At 41.6% G+C, this 19,133-nt stretch overlaps 1 protein-coding gene across 2 annotated transcripts in view; it reads left to right on the forward strand.

The window, feature by feature from the left end:
* The window catches only part of LOC126248059 (uncharacterized), a 551,905-nt gene that overhangs the window by 324,223 nt on the left and 208,549 nt on the right, over positions 1-19,133 (forward strand). For both annotated transcript variants that reach the window (XM_049948697.1, XM_049948699.1), the window contains one exon: positions 5,385-5,518. In XM_049948697.1, the coding sequence (XP_049804654.1) occupies positions 5,385-5,518 (134 nt within the window). The remainder of the gene's footprint in view (positions 1-5,384; positions 5,519-19,133) is intronic.

Consider the following 19,133-nt stretch of genomic DNA (forward strand, 5'->3'; position numbering starts at 1 on the left):
CACAAAATTTTTTAAATGATTGTTCCAGTTTAAGATATTCATAATTGTAATCTGTCAGTATTTAGTTGAAATATAAGCTTAAAATTTGTGTAATTTATCATGTAACTAAAATCTTTTAGTATGGTACACACTGGAGGACCTTCCACTTTTTACTGTCCAGAATTAACTGTCACTTTTTGCACGATAGAGGTATCTTGTCAAAATCATTTTGTAATTCATTTTCACTGTCTGATTACTAGACTGTGGATAACAGCATCATCTGCAAATGATCTATGAGTACTGTTCAGATTGTCTCTTACTTGATTTATATAGATTGAGAACACCTGAATAACTACAACACTTCACTGGAGAACTCCAGATATAATTTCTGTTTCACTTGATGACTTCTCATCAGTTACTAACAACTGTGACCTTTCTGACAGGAGGTCATGAACGCAGTTACACAACTGAGGCAGTACTCCATAGAGAGGTAATTTGATTACAAGATAATACAGTAACTGAAAATAACATACACGAAAGGCAGAGACTTCATAAGATACATCTTATCTTTCTGTGGAGAAATAGGCAATGGAAATGCAATAAGAAAATACCATATCATAACATACTGCTTTGAAGGCTGTGTAGTTTGGAGAGTGAAATTATACATATAAGCTCAGCAAAAGCAACTGCTGGAACATGTAATATGGTTGGCTTTGAGCAGGCGACCAGCGTCAGTGGTATTGAAACGTGTGTGTGTGTGTGTGTGTGTGTGTGTGTGTGTGTGTGTGTGTGTGTGTGTGTGTGTGGAGGGGGGGGGGGTATTCTTGACATCAGGGAAATTCAGTTGGATTTTACTTGGGAAACTGTGTGTATTATGGGAGATTTTAACAGTGTGTGTGTCATTGCAGAGAAATGAGAGGTTTTGTGAGAGGTGATGTGACTCTGGCAAAAGTCAGTTAATTCCTAACAAAACCACTGATAGACTGAAAGAGCAAAATGTTGAGTCGTGTCATGAGTTGCTCAGAAGTTACTATGCCTTCAAGTTTGTTGCACACCCTCTTGGAAGGTTCTTAAATTTTCAGAGGGACATGAGATGGTAGTAACTTGCAACATTTGTTGAAATTGTGGTTGTATTTCAATTTTCTGAAGGGAAGGTTTAAGGTTTTCGGTTTTCTCTCTCTTTTTTTTTTTTTTCCTCCCAATGTTAGCCTTGTCTAGTGACAAACAATGCAATGTTGTTATTATTCCATGGCACTCTTGGATTAGATTGTCAGCCTAATAGATAGGAGGAGGAAGTATTCAACTAATAAGATTTGTTAAAATGAAAGTGAAGTGCTTAGTTTTGTGTGTTAGACTCTCATACTTTTGAACTCTTATCCTCAGCCTTTTTTCTGGTGGTCAGAAGACATTTCTAGAGACTAGCTTTTGAGGGTAAGAACATATTATTACTGTGCTATGCTTCCTAGTCCAGATTAGTCCAAATATTGGGTCACTTTAACAAGGGGGAGGGTGTTCCGATTCATTTCATTTTCCCATATTCATGCTCTGTGTGAATGAAAGGTATTTTGAAACTTTTTGTTGTTCCATTCCTCTGTATTTTAATGGCCTGTGTGAGTGAAATGCACTGTTGACTTTTTAAAAATGAAATTCCAATCCATTCTCTTCTGTTCCATGTGATGGTCTATGTGAATGTCGTTCTAATCTGTTCTGTTGCATCCTAGGCCTCTCCCCCCCCCCCCCCCCCCCCCCCTGATTGGTGTGAATCAAATGTCAGTCCATTCTGTTTCCTTCCATTATAGAGTGATCACCATTACCCCTGGGTGGCAATGATGGTCAATTTACAGAGTGACCACCATTACCATTGGAGGAATGATGGTCAGTTTGCTGGGTGAACACCATTACCCCTGAAGGCAATGATGGTCACTCCACAGGTGAGCACTTTACAGAGTGAACACTTCTGATGACACAGTTCTAAAAGCAGGACTAAAACTTGCACAGCACAGTTAATCAAAGATCTCAGAGGAACTGGTTTGTAACTAAATGTTAGCAAAATAAAATCTTATGTAAATTGCAGTAGTTTACAAGAAAATGTATTTTTGCTTGCTACACATTAATTTTTTTATTTTATTTAATGCACCCAGACAAGTTCCATATTGTAACAAGAAGTCTTCAGATGTCCTGGAATGACTTTTAAAACAGTTCACAGAAGTATTTAATATTAAAATGAAGAGGTACTTACAGTACAATAACTAATTCATTTTTCGATAACAATACAATTTTCTCTCATGTGGAAAACCAGTTGAAAGTCTCCATCTGAGAATTTATTTGCAGAAAAAACTCAAAAACCATGCAATAAGATACTACACCCATGAATATAATGTATAATTAAACTCTCATACGTAATTTGGTGTTCATAACTTTAATCATATAGCAGATTTGTGTTTCATTTTAAACATCAATGAATTACTAATAACTCCTAAATGATTGCTTGCAAGAGCATATAATTTTGGCTTAGAGGGTATTTTTAAATATAAATCTGGAATGAAAATGACAGGTCATCACAGAACATAATTTCTAACACTTCTTCCTCTCTCTACAGAGGTACCAACACTGGCTAGGCTGTTATCATGTGTTGCCCTGCAGCTGCACCATGATATCAAACAGTCTACCACTAAGTTGACAAGGTCTTTGGCAGAGATGTTAGTTATATATAATGCTAGACTTTTCTCTCATTCATTCAGCCGGTAGGTGCACTGATGTGTGGAGTTGTGTGCATTATATTTTTCTAGAGAGAGAGAGAGAGAGAGAGAGAGAGAGAGAGAGAGAGAGAGAGAGAGAGAGAGAGAGTGTGTGTGTGTGTGTTTTTGAATAGAATCAATTTACACAGTTCAGGTGAAGCTACAGGTACAGAATGCAGCATAAACTTTCTTTTAAAGTAATACATCGGTGGAAATACCGAATTGTCTCATATTTTGAAACAATGTAACAACACTCTTTAATTTCATCTTGCCTCCATTAGTACGTTTACTGTTTTCCACTTTTTACAATGTCTGACAAAAGAAGTTGAGCACCCATAATGGGAAGGTTAAATGAAATGAAGCTTCACAGATTGGAGGGTATTTGATTACATAACTGAGTCAAATTTACAAATAGCTTAGCAGTATGAGTCCACTTATCAGTATGACATTGATCCTCTGTGGTCAGGATAAGTGCACTAATTCTGTTAGGAAGGGTGTCATGATACTATTGTATCCTCTGCTGAGACAAGCTGACCACAACTCTTTTAACTGGCTCTTGATATCCTGGATAGTGCCTTTGGGAGAGAGTTGACATTTAGAGCTGGGCACACAAATGATCTATTGGCAGTGGGAGTATCTCAACATCACACAGACTGTTCATATACACATGCTGTGTGTGGACAAGCATTGTCCTGTTGAAAAATGGCACTGTCTTACTGTCTCAGGAGATGAAATACAGAGGATGCAGGATCTCCGTGACATGCTGTTGATCCACCAGTGTGCCGTTAATTACTTCCAGCCATGACCTGAGGTCATAACTGATTTCTTTCTGCACCATGATGTCAGGAGTGACACTACTGTGCCCCTCTGAAAAATTGGATGAGTTGAACATCTCTCCAGGTTGCCACCATTCTTGCTAACAAAGACCCTCTGAGGCAGTGCAGAACCATGAGTGATTGCTGAACAGAATGCAGTATCATGCATCAGGAGTCCATACTTACCACTAATGCCCCCACTCCCAACTCAGCCATCTGTGTTGTGATATTAATGGCAATTCCCTAATCTCACTGCTGCTACTATCTGACCATTGGTGTGAGATGATACAGAATGTTGCAGAGTGTCCATTACCTGTTCTTGGATAGTAGGTGCTTGTGTGAGAGGGTTAGGCTGCACTTGATTTGTATTACTGTGATCCTCCCATGTGGTGTTCAGACATGGTTGGCGGTAATCTTGATAAGTATGCATTTTCTCATGTCCCCATGCAGTTTGGTATCAGGCCTCTGTCACCTTCTGCATACCTCATAAATCTGTATATTGCATGATTTGAGATCCATAGTGAGGCTCCTTTCAAACTCACTCTGGCGCTGGTAATGCCGTCATATGAGTGTGCAGCATTTCCATGTGTTTCACAGTGATCACTCAGCACATGATGATGTTCACGTCTCATATATACTACCAGGCCTGGTAACAACACTAAATCTAAATAATACTAATGCTCTCCAGTGAACATTGTATATGTCACATAGAATTGCAGCTCTAATCATTCACATATCTGCCAAGGGCATGTAGGTGTACTATGTTACATTGATATCCAACCATGTCTAGTGGGCACTATTGTTTCCGTCAGGCAGTCTGTTTAATAGTCAAACTCTTCCACTGTACTCTGCTGCCACAACCCTAGAAACAGCCAATCAAGTACCCCTAAATGGTTTATAACTATTGCCAAGGATACCCAAATGAAGTGGCTACATGCTATTTACTTTCTGGTACGTCTGTGAAGTGCAAAATGTTGTTACATCAACAAAACAGCACAATAACCTCCAAGATAATGGCTGTTCACCACACTTCATGAGTGGGGCAAACAAAAGACTATGTAAGTGTGTTGCAGGTAATTTTGAAATAAGTAATGGAAATACTGTGTTTGTATAAGGATGTTCATGTTATTTTGTCCAATTTGTATATTTTATCCAGTATGTATAATGCATGTTTATGCTCATGAAGAGAACAATGGTTTTTGTTTTATAAATTAACCTAAGTCTGAGAGAGGCTTTGCTTTAGTTCATTTTCTGAAGTACCTGGCAGCAATGAATTTTTTAAATATTTCTATTTTCCCAATTTGCCAGAGAGAGAGGCAATACCATGATTAAGACAGTAAATTTGTAAAACTTCCTGGCAGATTAATACTGTGTGCCAGACCTTGACTCAAACTCGGGACCTTTGCCTTTCACGGGCAAGTGCTCTACTATCTGAGCTACCTAAGCACAAATTTGTACTTAAAAGGATTGGTTCAATTCCCTGTCTTTCAATACAACTTAAGTTTTCCATGACCAATACTGGGAATGATCTGTTAATTAGGGTATACTCACTTTTCTCCCCCAGCATTCATCTCTCATGATGCTGATCTTGATGGAGTGCTAAACACTTCCTTGCCAATTTGATAATGTGTAGAATATAGTTTACACAATTTATATATACCTTCACAATAAAAATTTCATGTCACAGAACTGATTTATCTTCTTGATTATTAATTTTACAAATGTTAGTTACATCCCAAAGAATGCAATAAGTTTGCTTCTACTTAAGTTGAGTAAAAATTTTCTGTTTCTGACATTTTATGTTAAACTTTTGTATGTATTGATATAAACATTCTCTTTTCTTCTTTTACAGACCTGTACAGTCAAGTCAGATACGAACAAATTATCGTAATGAATTTTCTCATGCTTTGGAGCCTTGGGTGGGGAAAGGTGCTTCTGGTTCACAACAGCAGCAACATTCACAACACCAAGAAACATCAGGAGAAGGTAGTGCAACCATTATGCATGTCTGCTTATCACACAGTATTATCATGTATACGAAAAGCTCAAATTAATATTTCACAAAAGCTTTGAGTACCATTTGCATCTTCTTGAAATAAGGAATATAATACCCACAGCATTTCCTACATTCTCAGATTGATATTACACTATCCGTCTAACCTGTATACAAAAATGGTCCATCCTGACACCATTTCTGGTTCCAGCCTTAGCTAATTATTCATGCCTCACTAACTCCTAATTAATTTATGTGATGGATATTTCTTAAGCTATCTAAGTGAGAGTTACCTGGATTAGTAGTCATGTCATCAGTAAACTCCTTTACAGCTGATTAATTTTTTGGTATTGGTTTCACAGTTTTAGTCTTCTTAATGATAACATTTTTTTCCTGGGCCTGTAAATACGTTTATTGGCCACATTTGCAATTTTGACTCTTAAGCCATTTTCAACTGGATGCTGCCATACCACACCCTAATTAAACTTATGTCTAAAAGCATACATGCAACAGCACAGCACAGCTTTTGAAATACGTTTCTTGGTGTTTGGAATCTGAGTGGAATAAATAAAGAAATGCAGTTGGTGTTAAAGAAAATAATAGCTCACTCAAAAAAATTTATGAAGATGCATGCAATAAGGAGGAGGGAGATATAGAAGTGCATTGTAATGATTTCTAATAGATGCTATTCAGATTATTAAGTTTCAGGTAAGATGATACCCATCATTGCTAAAAAATACTGTGTTAAATGTATGATGCAAGACTGTCACCTGTGAAGAATCACATTTCAGATTGATAGGGATATGCAGGATGTACTGAATGGAGAATACATCCAAATTGAAAAACCAAATCATCATAAGAAAATATAAGTATGACATAAGGGTTTAATGTTCAAGGCAGAATATTTTGTCTGAGAGCACAAGCTGAATTCTAATGTTGTGATAACTGAATAGCTACACTGAAGAGCCAAAGAAATTGGTACACCTGCCTAATATTGTGTTGGGCCCCCGAGAGCATGCAGAAGTGTCACAATGTGATGTGGCATGGACTCAACTAATGTCTGAAGTAGTGCTGGAGAGAATTGACACCATGATTCCTGCAGGGCTGTCCCTAAATACGTGAGAGTACGAGGGGGTGGCGATATCTTCTAAACAGCATGTTGCAGGCATCACATATATGCTCAATAATGTTCATATCTGGGGAGTTTGGTAGCCAGTGGAAGTGTTTAAAATCAGAAGAGTGTTCCTGGAGCCACTCTGTAGCAATTCTGGACATGTTGGGTGTCACATTATCCTGCTGGAATTTCCCAAGTCTGTCGGAATACACAATGGACATGAATGGATGCAGGTGATCAGACAGGATGCTTATGTACATATCACTTCTCAGAGCCATATCTAAACGTATCAGGGGTCTTATCACTCCAACTGAACATGCCCCACACCATTACAGAGCCTCCACCAGACTGAACAGTCCCCTGTTGACTACAGGGGCCATGGCTTCACGAGGTTGTCTCCACACCCGTACACATCCTTCCACTTGACAGAATTTTAAACAAGACTCATCTGACCAGACAACATGTTTCCAGTCATCAGTAGTCCAATTTTGATGTTGACAGTCCCAGGCGAGCGTAAAGCTTTGTGTCATGCACTCGTCAAGAGTACACGAGTGGGCCTTTGACTCTGAAAGCCCATATCGATGATGTTTCATTGAATGATTCACACATTGACACTTGTTGATAGCCTAGCATTAAAATCTGCAGCCATTTGCAGAAGAGTTGCACTTCTGTCATGTTGAATGATTCTCTTAAAAGTCGTTGTTGGTCCCGTTCTTGCAGGATGTCGAAGATTTGATGTTTTAGTGGATTCCTGATATTCACTGTACACTCGTGAAATGATCATACAGCAGAATCCCCACTTCATCACTACCTCAGAGATGGCGTGTCCCATCACACGTGTGTTGACTATAGTACCACATTCAAACTCGCTTAAATCTTGATAACCTGCCATTGTAGCAGGAGCAACCCATATAACAACTACGCCAGACACTTGTTGTCGTATACAGGTGTTGCCGACTGCAGTGCTATATTCTGCCTGTTTACATATCTCTGTATTTGAATACGCTTGCCAATACCGGTTTCTTTGGTGCTTCAGTGTATGAGAGAGATTTTAAAATATTTGACAATTATCTATGAAGTGACAGGAAATTTTGTTTAGTAGGGTGACTCCAATCATGAGTCTTGTATTGGTTTTCTTTAAACATGGAAATAAAAGTAGGTTGCAGCTATATCTTATACGAAGAGACCAATGATGGAAGATTAGGAACATAAGATTTAATGATGGAAAACAAGCTTGGTTTGGGAAAGGATATGAAAGGAAATTGGCCTTGCCTTTTTCAAAGACACCATTCCAGTATTGCCTTAAGTGAGTGAGGTATACCACAGAATACCTCTACTGGATGGCCTCATGTAATTTGAACTGCTGTCCTCCCACATGTGAGTCTGATGTCTCATCACTGTGCCATCTCACATGGTATCTTAAGTCACTGGCACTGATAAAAGTGAGTATTTCACAATGATACATATTATTTAATTAAAAAGGGAATATGGCCCAGCCCAGATCCACCCTGACCAGAGGATAATTTATGATGACTCTATACAAGTTCTCAAGATCATTTATTAATGGACAAGTTCTGTTAATTATGGATATATGGCCACAGAATGTTTTACATACCTTTCTTTTAAAATGATGGTTGTTAAATTCATAATGTTGTGTTGAAAAACCCTTCCATTGATATTTGTGCAATTTTCTATGTGACTGACATTTTATATGGATAAATGCATAATATCCTGCACAATGTTCTTTGTATAAAGGAGCTGACTGCATGGTAGGTACTGTGTTTGTGAATTTAAGATCAAACTTCATGTGTAAAACATTTAAAAATTATGTTTGCAAAATCTGAAGCATAATGTGAAGTACTTATGTTGTTATTGTGTGATTGAAGAGGAATCATAGACTGACCAGTCTTCAGAAAGAAAATTGGTCTCAAATAATTGGTTGCTGAAAGTAAATGTACACCAAAAACGAAAAGTTAAAAAACATTTTTGAGATATCATTAGAGAAATATTGTGACAACAAGCAGGTCCATTTTTCCACACGCCACCCATCTGCTGTGACAGATGGACTAGCACCGAGCAGATGACATGTCAATCAGCGCACGCAACATCACAGAGCATGCATAGCATCAAGCTGTAGTATAACTCCCACTCACCCCTTTGCCAAGCATGGGGTTTTCCCCAAAAAGCCACATGGCAGCAGGCATTATTCTCAGCAGCACTTCCTGCAGAGATGCCTAGCAACACGCACAACTGAACACACTCTCCCAATTTTGTTAGTGATTGCAAAAATAAGTTATTTTGTGTGATATCAGACATTTAGTGGCCTGTTGAGTTCTATGTAGGCCCCTGTATGAATGCACTGGACAAGGATGATATTAGAAATTTATGGACTAGGAATAATTAATAACCGAGTTATTTGATGGAACAATTTTTAATAATTTGTGTGTTAAGCCCAATTAACAACATTGATCTTGAAAACAAAGATCATTTACTATAGATGTAGCAAGAAGCCATTGTCCAACATGTTAGTCCAGAGCATTTTTAATATTTCTCACTTCAGTGAGAGACTTAGCTGTTCCACGTCAGCGTTGATTTCCAAACTAATGAGATTTTCAAGTTACATATTGATTCCTGTGCAGTGCCAAACGTTTGCTTATTCAAAATGAGGCATGCATTATTATTATCAGCATAAAAGTGATCACTGTAACTTGCAATGAGATCCTTTTTTCAAAAATTGATTTTTTTTTTTAAATAAGAGGTTCATTCAAATGAAACCTGGTCAGTGCATCTACCTTTGGTTAACACGTAAGGTGGCACCATGTAACTATGGGTATGGTGGCTGGCACCATCTATTCTTAGAGAGAATGATGCAGGTGCACCATTTTATGTTGCGTAGTGTCAGTGTGGTTTCACACTGAAGAGAAGGTGGTCACACAGTTTATCGTCCGCTACTGAACATTCAGGCGAGTAAGCAGGAACAACGAGGAGCGATTTGATTTTTGGTGGTGGATGGAGCTGGAGGTCGTGAAATGTACCGATGGATGTAGGCTGTGTATGATGAGTGCCATCTGAGTCATTCAAGTGTGTGGAATGGTGCAAATGATTCCTTGAGGGGCTTGAGTCACTGGAAGACGATGATCGTCCTGGACAGGCTCAGCATGTCATCACATCGGAAATGGTTGTGGAAGTGAGTGCTTTAGTCTTGGACAACTGCAAAATCACTGTGGATGAGATTCATTTGTTACTGGGTATTAGCGTGGACACCACCCACACCATAATGCATCAACCCTTGAACTTACGAAACATCTGTGCACTGTGGGCTCCCCAACGTCTGACTGCCAAAAAGTGCAATACTTGAATGGCGCTGTCTTTGAGTCATCTGCAACAGTATCATGAGGAGAAATACAACTTTCTGTTGTGTATTGTCACAGGTGACAAAACATGGTGTCACCACTTTGAACCGGAAAGCAAGCATCAGAGCAAGCAGTGGGAACATGCAACTTCCCCACCTCCAAAGAAATCAAATGCTGTGCACACCAGATCTGGTAAGGTCATGATGTCCTTTTTTGACCACAAGGGCCCACTGCTTGTCGAGTTCCTGGAATGGGAAACCACCATCAATGCCCAGCGTTATCAAGCCACTTTACTGAACCTTAGACGAGCCATCAAGTCTAACCGCCAACACATATTGTCCAATGGTGTTATCCTCCTGCATGATAATGCCCACCCACATAAGGCCAATGTGGTGAAGACAACATTGCAGCAGTTTCAGTGGGAAATGCTGGACCATCCACCGTACAGTCCCAATCTTTCACTATGTGACTTTCATGTGTTTGGACCTCTAAAACAAGCCATTTGTGGATATCGATTCGCAACAGATGACAAAGTGTGTGACTGGGTCCAGGCCTGGGTTCGACAGTAGCCGACTAGCTTCTTCAAGGATGGAATTGACTGGCTAGTGTTGCTATGGGATAAATGCACCATTTTTGAGGTAATAAAATCATTACCATTACTTTACATTAGTGATCGGATTTCACTTGAATGCCCCTGATATATTTAGCAAGTGGTTACATGTGAAGTATGTCTTGGGCCATTTTGCTGTGTCTCGTCCTATGTAACGTTTATTTGGAACAGATTAGTTGGTGGAATATACAACCATTGCCACACTAGTAATCTCGCCCATTCCCACACTGGCGATCTCGCCCTAGCCACACACCAGACAGCTTATGAACTTAGCATCATGGGCCAAATCCAGAATGAATCTGAAACTGGCTAACCCCTCTGTTTGAGCTTGGCCCCAGCCAATGGCCAGACCCCCTGCCCCCTGCGCCCAGCCCCCCACCCCACTGAGATAATGGAGCCAATGGCTGCGTTTCACACATTCGTGAACCAACTTGTGCAAAACGGCACCACCACTGTGCACATCCTGCCTTTCCCCACCCATCCAGCTCATGACACAGTCCGCCTGCCGCCTTTCAGTTCTCGGGAACCCTGGCTGTAGTTTGCCTCTGCTGAAAAAATTTTCACAGGCTCTTCAGTGATTAGTTGCACTACCCATATCGCTCTGATGGTCACACAGCTGGAGCCTTTGATCACTGCAGAAGTGTGTGACATCATAATTGCCCCACCCAGATTGCACAAATTGAATGTGCTCAAAACCAATTGATATCGTGGTTGACTTCGTCATCAGAGACGCAGTGCTCACACGCATTATTTTCAACAGAGGTATGCACCAATATGTGACCCTCAAAGCTCTTGCAACATCTGTGCTCTCTGGTTGAATCCACGATAATTTCAAATAACCTGCTGCTCATAAATTGGCTCACATGCCTGCCCGCTGTCATCTGTATGGCACTGGCTATGCATGACTACATGAATATTGATGCAACAGCCATCACTGCCAATAGGGTGTTTCAATCACTCAACATCCACTCTGATCACCATCACACAGCACCACGACCTCTCCGCAAAGCTGTCTCCACCCACAGTGTCCATTTCCTCATCCGCTACCCCCTCTGGTGCCCCCATGGACAGGACGCAGCTTATGGACCAGATGATTGCGGAGATGAATAAACTCATCTCCTGCCCAGGCGTGCATGCATCACTCGAACCCCACACTGTGCCTGACACCACACGGTGACATTCATGACTACACGGTAAATGATAACAGCCAAACAGTTGTAGGATAAAGATTTATTAAAATCCTTGACCAAAGTTTCGGTATATCTAAATATACCTTCATCAGAAGTAAAATACAATAAAATCACATCCTGCTGTGGAGATACATCATGTTTTAACTACTGACAACACCTTTGGCATGATTGTTTTATGTATCTCCACTGCAGGATGTGATTTTAGTGTATTTTACTTCTGATGAAGGTATATTTAGATATACCGAAACTGTGGTCAAGGATTTTAATAAATCTTTATCCTGCAACTGTTTGGCTGTTATCATTTACTGTGAAGAATTTCAACAGTTGCTGTTTTAGCCATGTTTAAAATCTTGACATTCATGACTGGCAAGCACCCACCTTGTGTGTGACACGCACATCCCCAACCCCTGGCCTGCAGCCACTAGCAAGTCTGCCTGCCCAGTCACGCCCCCCACCCTCCAACTAGTAGTGACTGAGATGACCCTGGTTGCAAGTGGCTTGTGCTGGTATCATGAGGTATATAGCAACAATGCTACCAACTGCTGGGCACCCTGTGCATGGCACCCAAACTCCGACAGCAGCCACCAGCAGGTGTGCCCGGCTGTTCCGAGGTGCTGCATTGCCCCTTCATCTGCGATTGTTGTAGCCTACTCTCCTCAACACCCTACCTCATTGACACTGGCTCAGACCTATCCATCTACACCCACCAGTTACTGCCTGTTGCTTGATGCCATCCACCCTCACCCCTCACTCCTCACGCCCGCAAATGGCTCACCAATCACCACTTACTGTTCGTACACCTGTTCCACTGACCACCGCCTTGGTAGAGATTTTGCATTGACCTTTAGTGTGGCCAACATTACACACCCCATCCTTGGTGAACAGTTGATTGCCTACTACAGTCTTCTCCACAACTTGGGAAACTGCCGTATCATCAGCAACACTTTCCATTGCTCCCTACCCTGTGACTGCTGCACCACCACCCATTTTGCCACTAGACACTTATCCTATTCTGGCCCCTTTTGCCAACTACCTCTCTGAATTCCTACTCCTCACCTACCATTCCTGCTTCCTCCCCCTCCCCCTCGTGACGTATGTCACAATATGGTGCACTACATTCCAGTGTCTCCGGGCACCTCAGACTTCTGCCGCCCTGGCACCTCCCACCTGTCAAACAATGGGCTGCGCAAGCCGAAATCAAGGCAGCTGTAACTGCAGGGGTGTTACACATCTCAAAAAGCCCCTGGGCTTCTGCCTCCACTTTATCCCCAGGAAGGACAGGACTTGGCATCCATGCGGTGACCTCTGCACCCTCAACATAAGAATGGGTCCCAACCATTATCCATTTCCACTATTGTGCAGGTACAGTGACAACCTGTTGAGTGCTACTATGATCAGATAACTAGACTGTGCAAAAGCTTTTATGAAAATTTCACTCATCCTGAAAGATGTGGTAGAGACAGTGATAAACATGCCTTTCAGTCCATTTGAAAGAGGCTTTATGCCCCTTGGGCTTTGTAATGCTACCCAGACCTGGCAGCATTTCCTTGATAACCTTGGTTTGCTTTGCATACTTGGATGATATCCTCATTAACTCGCATAACTCAGTGGAACACCATCTCCATCTCCAGGGGGTTTCTCCCACCTCCAAATGACAAGAGTGGCCTGGGAAAGTGTGATTTTGGTGTCCTGGAAATTGATTTTTTGGGGTATGAAATATCACCTATTGGCTCCATGCACTATGCGAGAAGACTTGCAATGTCGCTGAGTTCTCACACCCCAAAATATTTAAGGAACTCCGTAGAATACTTGGGATAGTGAATTTTTACCAACACCACCTAAAGAATGTGGCTAGTTATCCATGCACATGATCTTGCCTCCCTTGTTAGCATATCAAAGTAGGCCACCACTTTTGTGCTCCAATCGCCTCTTTCTTTCTGGTTGACCACTATTTGTCCCATGTCCATATTGAGCTTGATGGATCCCTCCCATCATCAAATGACCACAGGTATATACTCACTGTCAACGACAGATTCACAGTTTGTTGAAGGCCATACCATTGCCTGACATCCCGGATTCAGTGGGTAAAGCTTTCCTAGACATTTGGGACTCAAATTTTTGGTGCTCCCACCACATAACAGCAGACGTCTGACAACAGTTCACATCAGACCTATTTAAAATATTAACCGCAATGTGCAGCACACTTTTTCATTTCATGACCAGTTGCCACCCCTCCACAAACAGCATGGTGGAGAGATCCCACAGAACATTTAAAGCTGCCCTCACATGGCATAATACAACGGGGTACTACCTTACTAGGTTTTCCAGTGGCACGCAATGCTGACTTTGGTGCATCATTTGTCAAAATCATCTACGGGCAATGACTCATCATGCCAGGAGACTTCACCAAGCACCATCCATTGCCAACCACCAGCCGAGTTCCAGATTTCGCTCAACAGCTCCATGACCACATGGCATGCCTTTTTCTGGTATGCCATGGTGCCACAGTGAGCACGAGTCCTTCACATGTGCACACATGTTATGCTCTGAGTGTATACCAACCAGCCACTCCTGCACCCACATTGCTGAAGAGAGGAGAGAAGATTTTTTCCATCCATCTCCACAGTAACTCCCTCCACATACTCTATCAACCATCTAAAACTGGGGTATACCTTCCCAACCTGTGCACATCATCCAGCATCAAGATCGAGCTGCCACCAGGTACTGTAAGTGATACCGTAGCTGCCACTACCAACCCAGCAGCCAATGTGTGGGACTTCAACCTGGATGCTATGCTGCCATCCCTGTCACCAGCCACACTGGCAAAGCTCCCTTTACCTGCTGTTGCCACACCCCAGACACTATCACCACACCGCCATTCACTGGGTCATGGGATGCCTGCACTATGCATTCATCACTGAGTGATGGGTCACCAACCCCGCAATGCCACAACATACCCACACAACAGCACGTGACCAATGCTTCCGCCAAAGGGTTACAACAGCCTGTGGCACCAGCACATGATGGTGTGCAATATGCTACCCGTGCGGGACGCACAGTGCATTACCAGCCTTGTATGGCCTGTTTGGGCACCAGCAGGCCACTATGTACTCTGCAGCCTATCAGACACTGCCAGCCATCTGCGACACTTCAACACCACCATCCTCGACTGGCAGTGCGATGTACACGAGATCATCTTCTGGAGGCACATCGTACAATGCACCTGCATGCGTTCATCCCCCATCTCAGAGTGCTGATCGACACAGATTGCAGTAACTGTGTCCATCAGCCAACCATGACCTATCACAAGAAGGGAACTGTGCGGTGATGTGCAAATCCATTTTCACACAGACCACCTGTCTGCTGTGACAGCCGGCCGAAGTGGCCAAGCAGTTCTAGGAGCTTCAGTCTGCAACCGCGCAACCGCTACGGTCACAGGTTTGAATCCTGCCTTGGGCATGGATGTGTGTGCTGTCCTTAGGTTAGTTAAGTTTAAGTAGTTCTAAGTTCTAGGGGACTGATGACCTCAGACGTTAAGTCCCATAGTGCTCAGAGCCATTTGAACCATTTTTTTCTGCTGTGACAGACAGGCTAGCATACAACATCGCAAACTCTGTGTAGCATCAAGCAATAGTACATCTCATGCTCACCTCTTTACCAAGCATGAGGTTTCCACTAAAAAGCCACTCAAGAGCAGGCATTCTACTCAGTGGCTATTCATGCAGACATGCCTAGCAATGCACACGATGGGACATGCTCTTCTGATTTTTCTTAGTGATTATAAAAATAAGTTTATTCTTGTGGTATCAGACATCTAACAGCTTGCTGAGTGATCAATTTAGGTTCAGTCCAGAAGAGAATGAGTGAGTAAGTCAGCTTGGTAACATATAGCAACATAGTTAAACACAGCATTTGCCTATGGAAAGCTGGTAGTAGATAAAGTGCTCTAGGTGATTTCATGTATTCAGAAAAACATTTGCCAGGGGCCATAGATTACATGCACAAAGCATCTGATTATCAGAGTTCACTGAAGTGAACTGATGGCGCAAATTGCATTCTAAACCTTGTATCAGTTGTCAAAAAGGTGACACGGTAACATACGTGTGCACCCACTGTATGAAGTAGGCCACTCTGTGAACGCACTGGACATTGATGATATTATAAATTTATAGACTAGAAACAATTAATAACCAAGTGAATGGATGGACCCTACCTGCTGAATGATATTATTCTGTAAACAATTTTTAGCAATTTTCACACACACCACCTGTCTACTGTGACAGGCAGGCTAGCACACAACATCGCAAATTGTGTGTAGCATCAACCTGTAGTACATCTCCCACTCTCCTCTTTGCCAAACATGAGGTTCCCACCAAAAAGCGACTCAACAGCAGGCATTCTGCTCAGTGGCCTTTCCTGCTGAGTTTTCTAGGAATGCACACGATGGGACATGCTCACCAGATTTTTCTTAGTGATTATAAAAATAAGTTTAGTCTTGTGATATCAGACATTTAATGGCTTGATCCTGAAAACAAAGAAATCAGTTACTATAGACACTGCAAGAAACCATTGTCCAACAAATGTAGCCAGGAGCATTAGTAATTTTCGTTTTACCGTGAGACTTAGCTGTTCCACACCAGTGTTGATGTCAGAACTAATGGAATTTTCAGATTACATATCATTCCGTATACAGTGACAAACATTTGATTATTCCAGATTAGGTACAGATTATTACTATCAGTGTCAAAGTGACCACTGTAACTTCTCAGTTACGATACGTAGTAAGTTGTTAAATGTGACGTATGTCCTGGGCTGCTCTGTCTCATCCATTCCTACGTAATATTTATTTGGAGCAGATTAGTTGGTGAACAACTGTTCCCACAAAATAATAAAGTGGAACTTACACACACACACACACACACACACACACACACACACACACACACACACACACACACACACATTCTTACAACAAAATGCATGAGCCAGCTTGTCAAATAGTTTCCTATCCATCGTATTTTAGATTTTTGCTATTCCTGACCAAAAAAAATGGCTTGTAGAGAAAGAATTTTTAATGAATAATGAGGTCACTGTGCTGTAAATGAATATTATTTTGAGCTGTAAATAAATTAATTTTTTGGTGGAATAAACAAAATGAGTATCTCTGGAATAAATGAACTGAGATCAGTGGAGATTATATTTCAACATCTCCAATTTGCATTTTAGGAACAAAATATTATTTATTATACTTTTTGCCAAATTTATGGTATCAGTATGCCACTATAATTAGCCTGCAGCTTCATTCATTAGTGTGAAACATCTGTAGCTGCATCTAGAATTAAGAGTTCAGTCTAATTCATTTCTTTCCATTTTCTATGGCTAATATTTGTAACAAATTGCTATGAAGTAAAACATGTTAGTAGGGTACAAATGTTACATATTTTCTCACTGAAAACATCGCCACATGTTAGTCACTTATATAATTGTATTTTTACTTTAATATTACACTACTGGCCATTGAAATTGCTACACCAAGAAGAAATGCAGATGATAAACGGGTATTCATTGGACAAATATATTATACTAGAACTGACATGTGATTACATTTTCATGCAATTTGGGTGCATAGATCCTGAGAAATCAGTACCCAGAGCAACCACCTCTGGCCGTAATAACGGCCTTGATACGCCTGGGCTTTGAGCTTGGATGGCATGTACAAGTACAGCTGCCCATGCAGCTTCAACACGGTACCACAGTTCATCAAGAGTAGTGACTGGCATGTTGTGATGAGCCAGTTGCTCAGCCACCATTGACCAGACGTTTTCAATTGGTGAGAGATCTGGAGAATGTGCTGGCCAGGGCAGCAGTCGATCATTTCCTGTATCCAGAAAGGCCCTTACAGGACCTGCAACATGTGATCGTGCATTATCCTGCTGAAATGTAGGGCTTCACAGGGATTGAATGAAGGGTAGAGCCACGTGTCTTAACACATCTGAAATGTAACATCCACTGTTCAAAGTGCCGTCAATGCGAACAAGAGGTGACCGAGACGTGTAACAAATGGCACCCCATACCATCACGCCGGGTGATACGCCAGTATGGCGATGACGAATACAAACTTCTAATGTGCGTTCACTGCGATGATGCCAAACCCGGATGCGACCATCATGATGCTGTAAACAGAACCTGGATTCATCCGAAAAAATGACGTTTTGCCATTCGTGCGCCCAGGTTTGTCGTTGAGTACACCATCGCAGGCGCTCCTGTCTGTGATGCAGCGTCAAGGGTAACTGCAACCATGGTCTACGAGCTGATAGTCCATGCTGCTGTAAACGTCATCGAACTGTTCGTGCAGATGGTTGTTGTCTTGCAAACATCCCCATCTGTTGACTCAGGGATCAAGACGTGGCTGCACGATCCATTACAGCCATGCAGATAAGGTGCCTGTCATCTTGACTGCTAGTGATAAAAGGCCATTGGGATTCAGCACAGTGTTCCGTATTACCCTCCTGAACCCACCGATTCCGTATTCTGCTAACAGTCATTGGATCTCGACCACCGCGAGCATCAGTGTCGCGATACAATAAACCACAATCGCAATAGGCTACAATCCGACCTTTATCAAAGTCGGAAACGTGATGATACACATTTCTCCTCCATCATCAGAACAACGTTTCACCAGGCAACGCTGGTCAACTGCTGTTTGTGTATGAGAAATCAGTTGGAAACTTCCCTCATGTCAGCACGTTGTAGGTGTCGCCACAGGCGCCAACCTTGTGCGAAGCTCTGAAAAGCTAATCATTTGCTTATCACAGCATCTTCTTCCTGTTGTTTAAATTTCGCATTTGTAGAACGTCATCTTCATGGTGTAGCAATTTTAATGGCCAGTAGTGTATTTTACAATAACATTCAATAAACATTGTCCAACCACACAGGTATTGTCCATTTCCAATTCATATATTGAGCTGTCAAGCTGAATGTATTTAATTTTGTTGTTAAAACTATTTTCGTTATCTGTCAGTATTTTTAATTCACAAAAGAGGAGGCCAATTATTTTTATAGCTGCATACTTATGTGTTCTTGCCAATCCTTGTCACAATGCTCTGATCTCTTTGCACCAGACTTTCTTCAAAGGAGGTTGTTCTTATACTGTATTCTACATCTACATCTACATATATACTCCGCTAGCCACCAAGTGGTGTGTGGCGGAGGGCACAATTCACGCCAAAGTCATATTTGCCCCCCTGTGTTCCACTTGCGGATTGCACAAGGGAAAAACGACTGTCTGAACACTTTTGTACAGGCTCTAATTTCCCTTATCTTTGAATGGTGATCATTGCG

This window comes from Schistocerca nitens, chromosome 3 (genome assembly GCF_023898315.1).
Source record: "Schistocerca nitens isolate TAMUIC-IGC-003100 chromosome 3, iqSchNite1.1, whole genome shotgun sequence".
Classification (NCBI taxonomy): Eukaryota; Metazoa; Arthropoda; class Insecta; order Orthoptera; family Acrididae; genus Schistocerca; species Schistocerca nitens.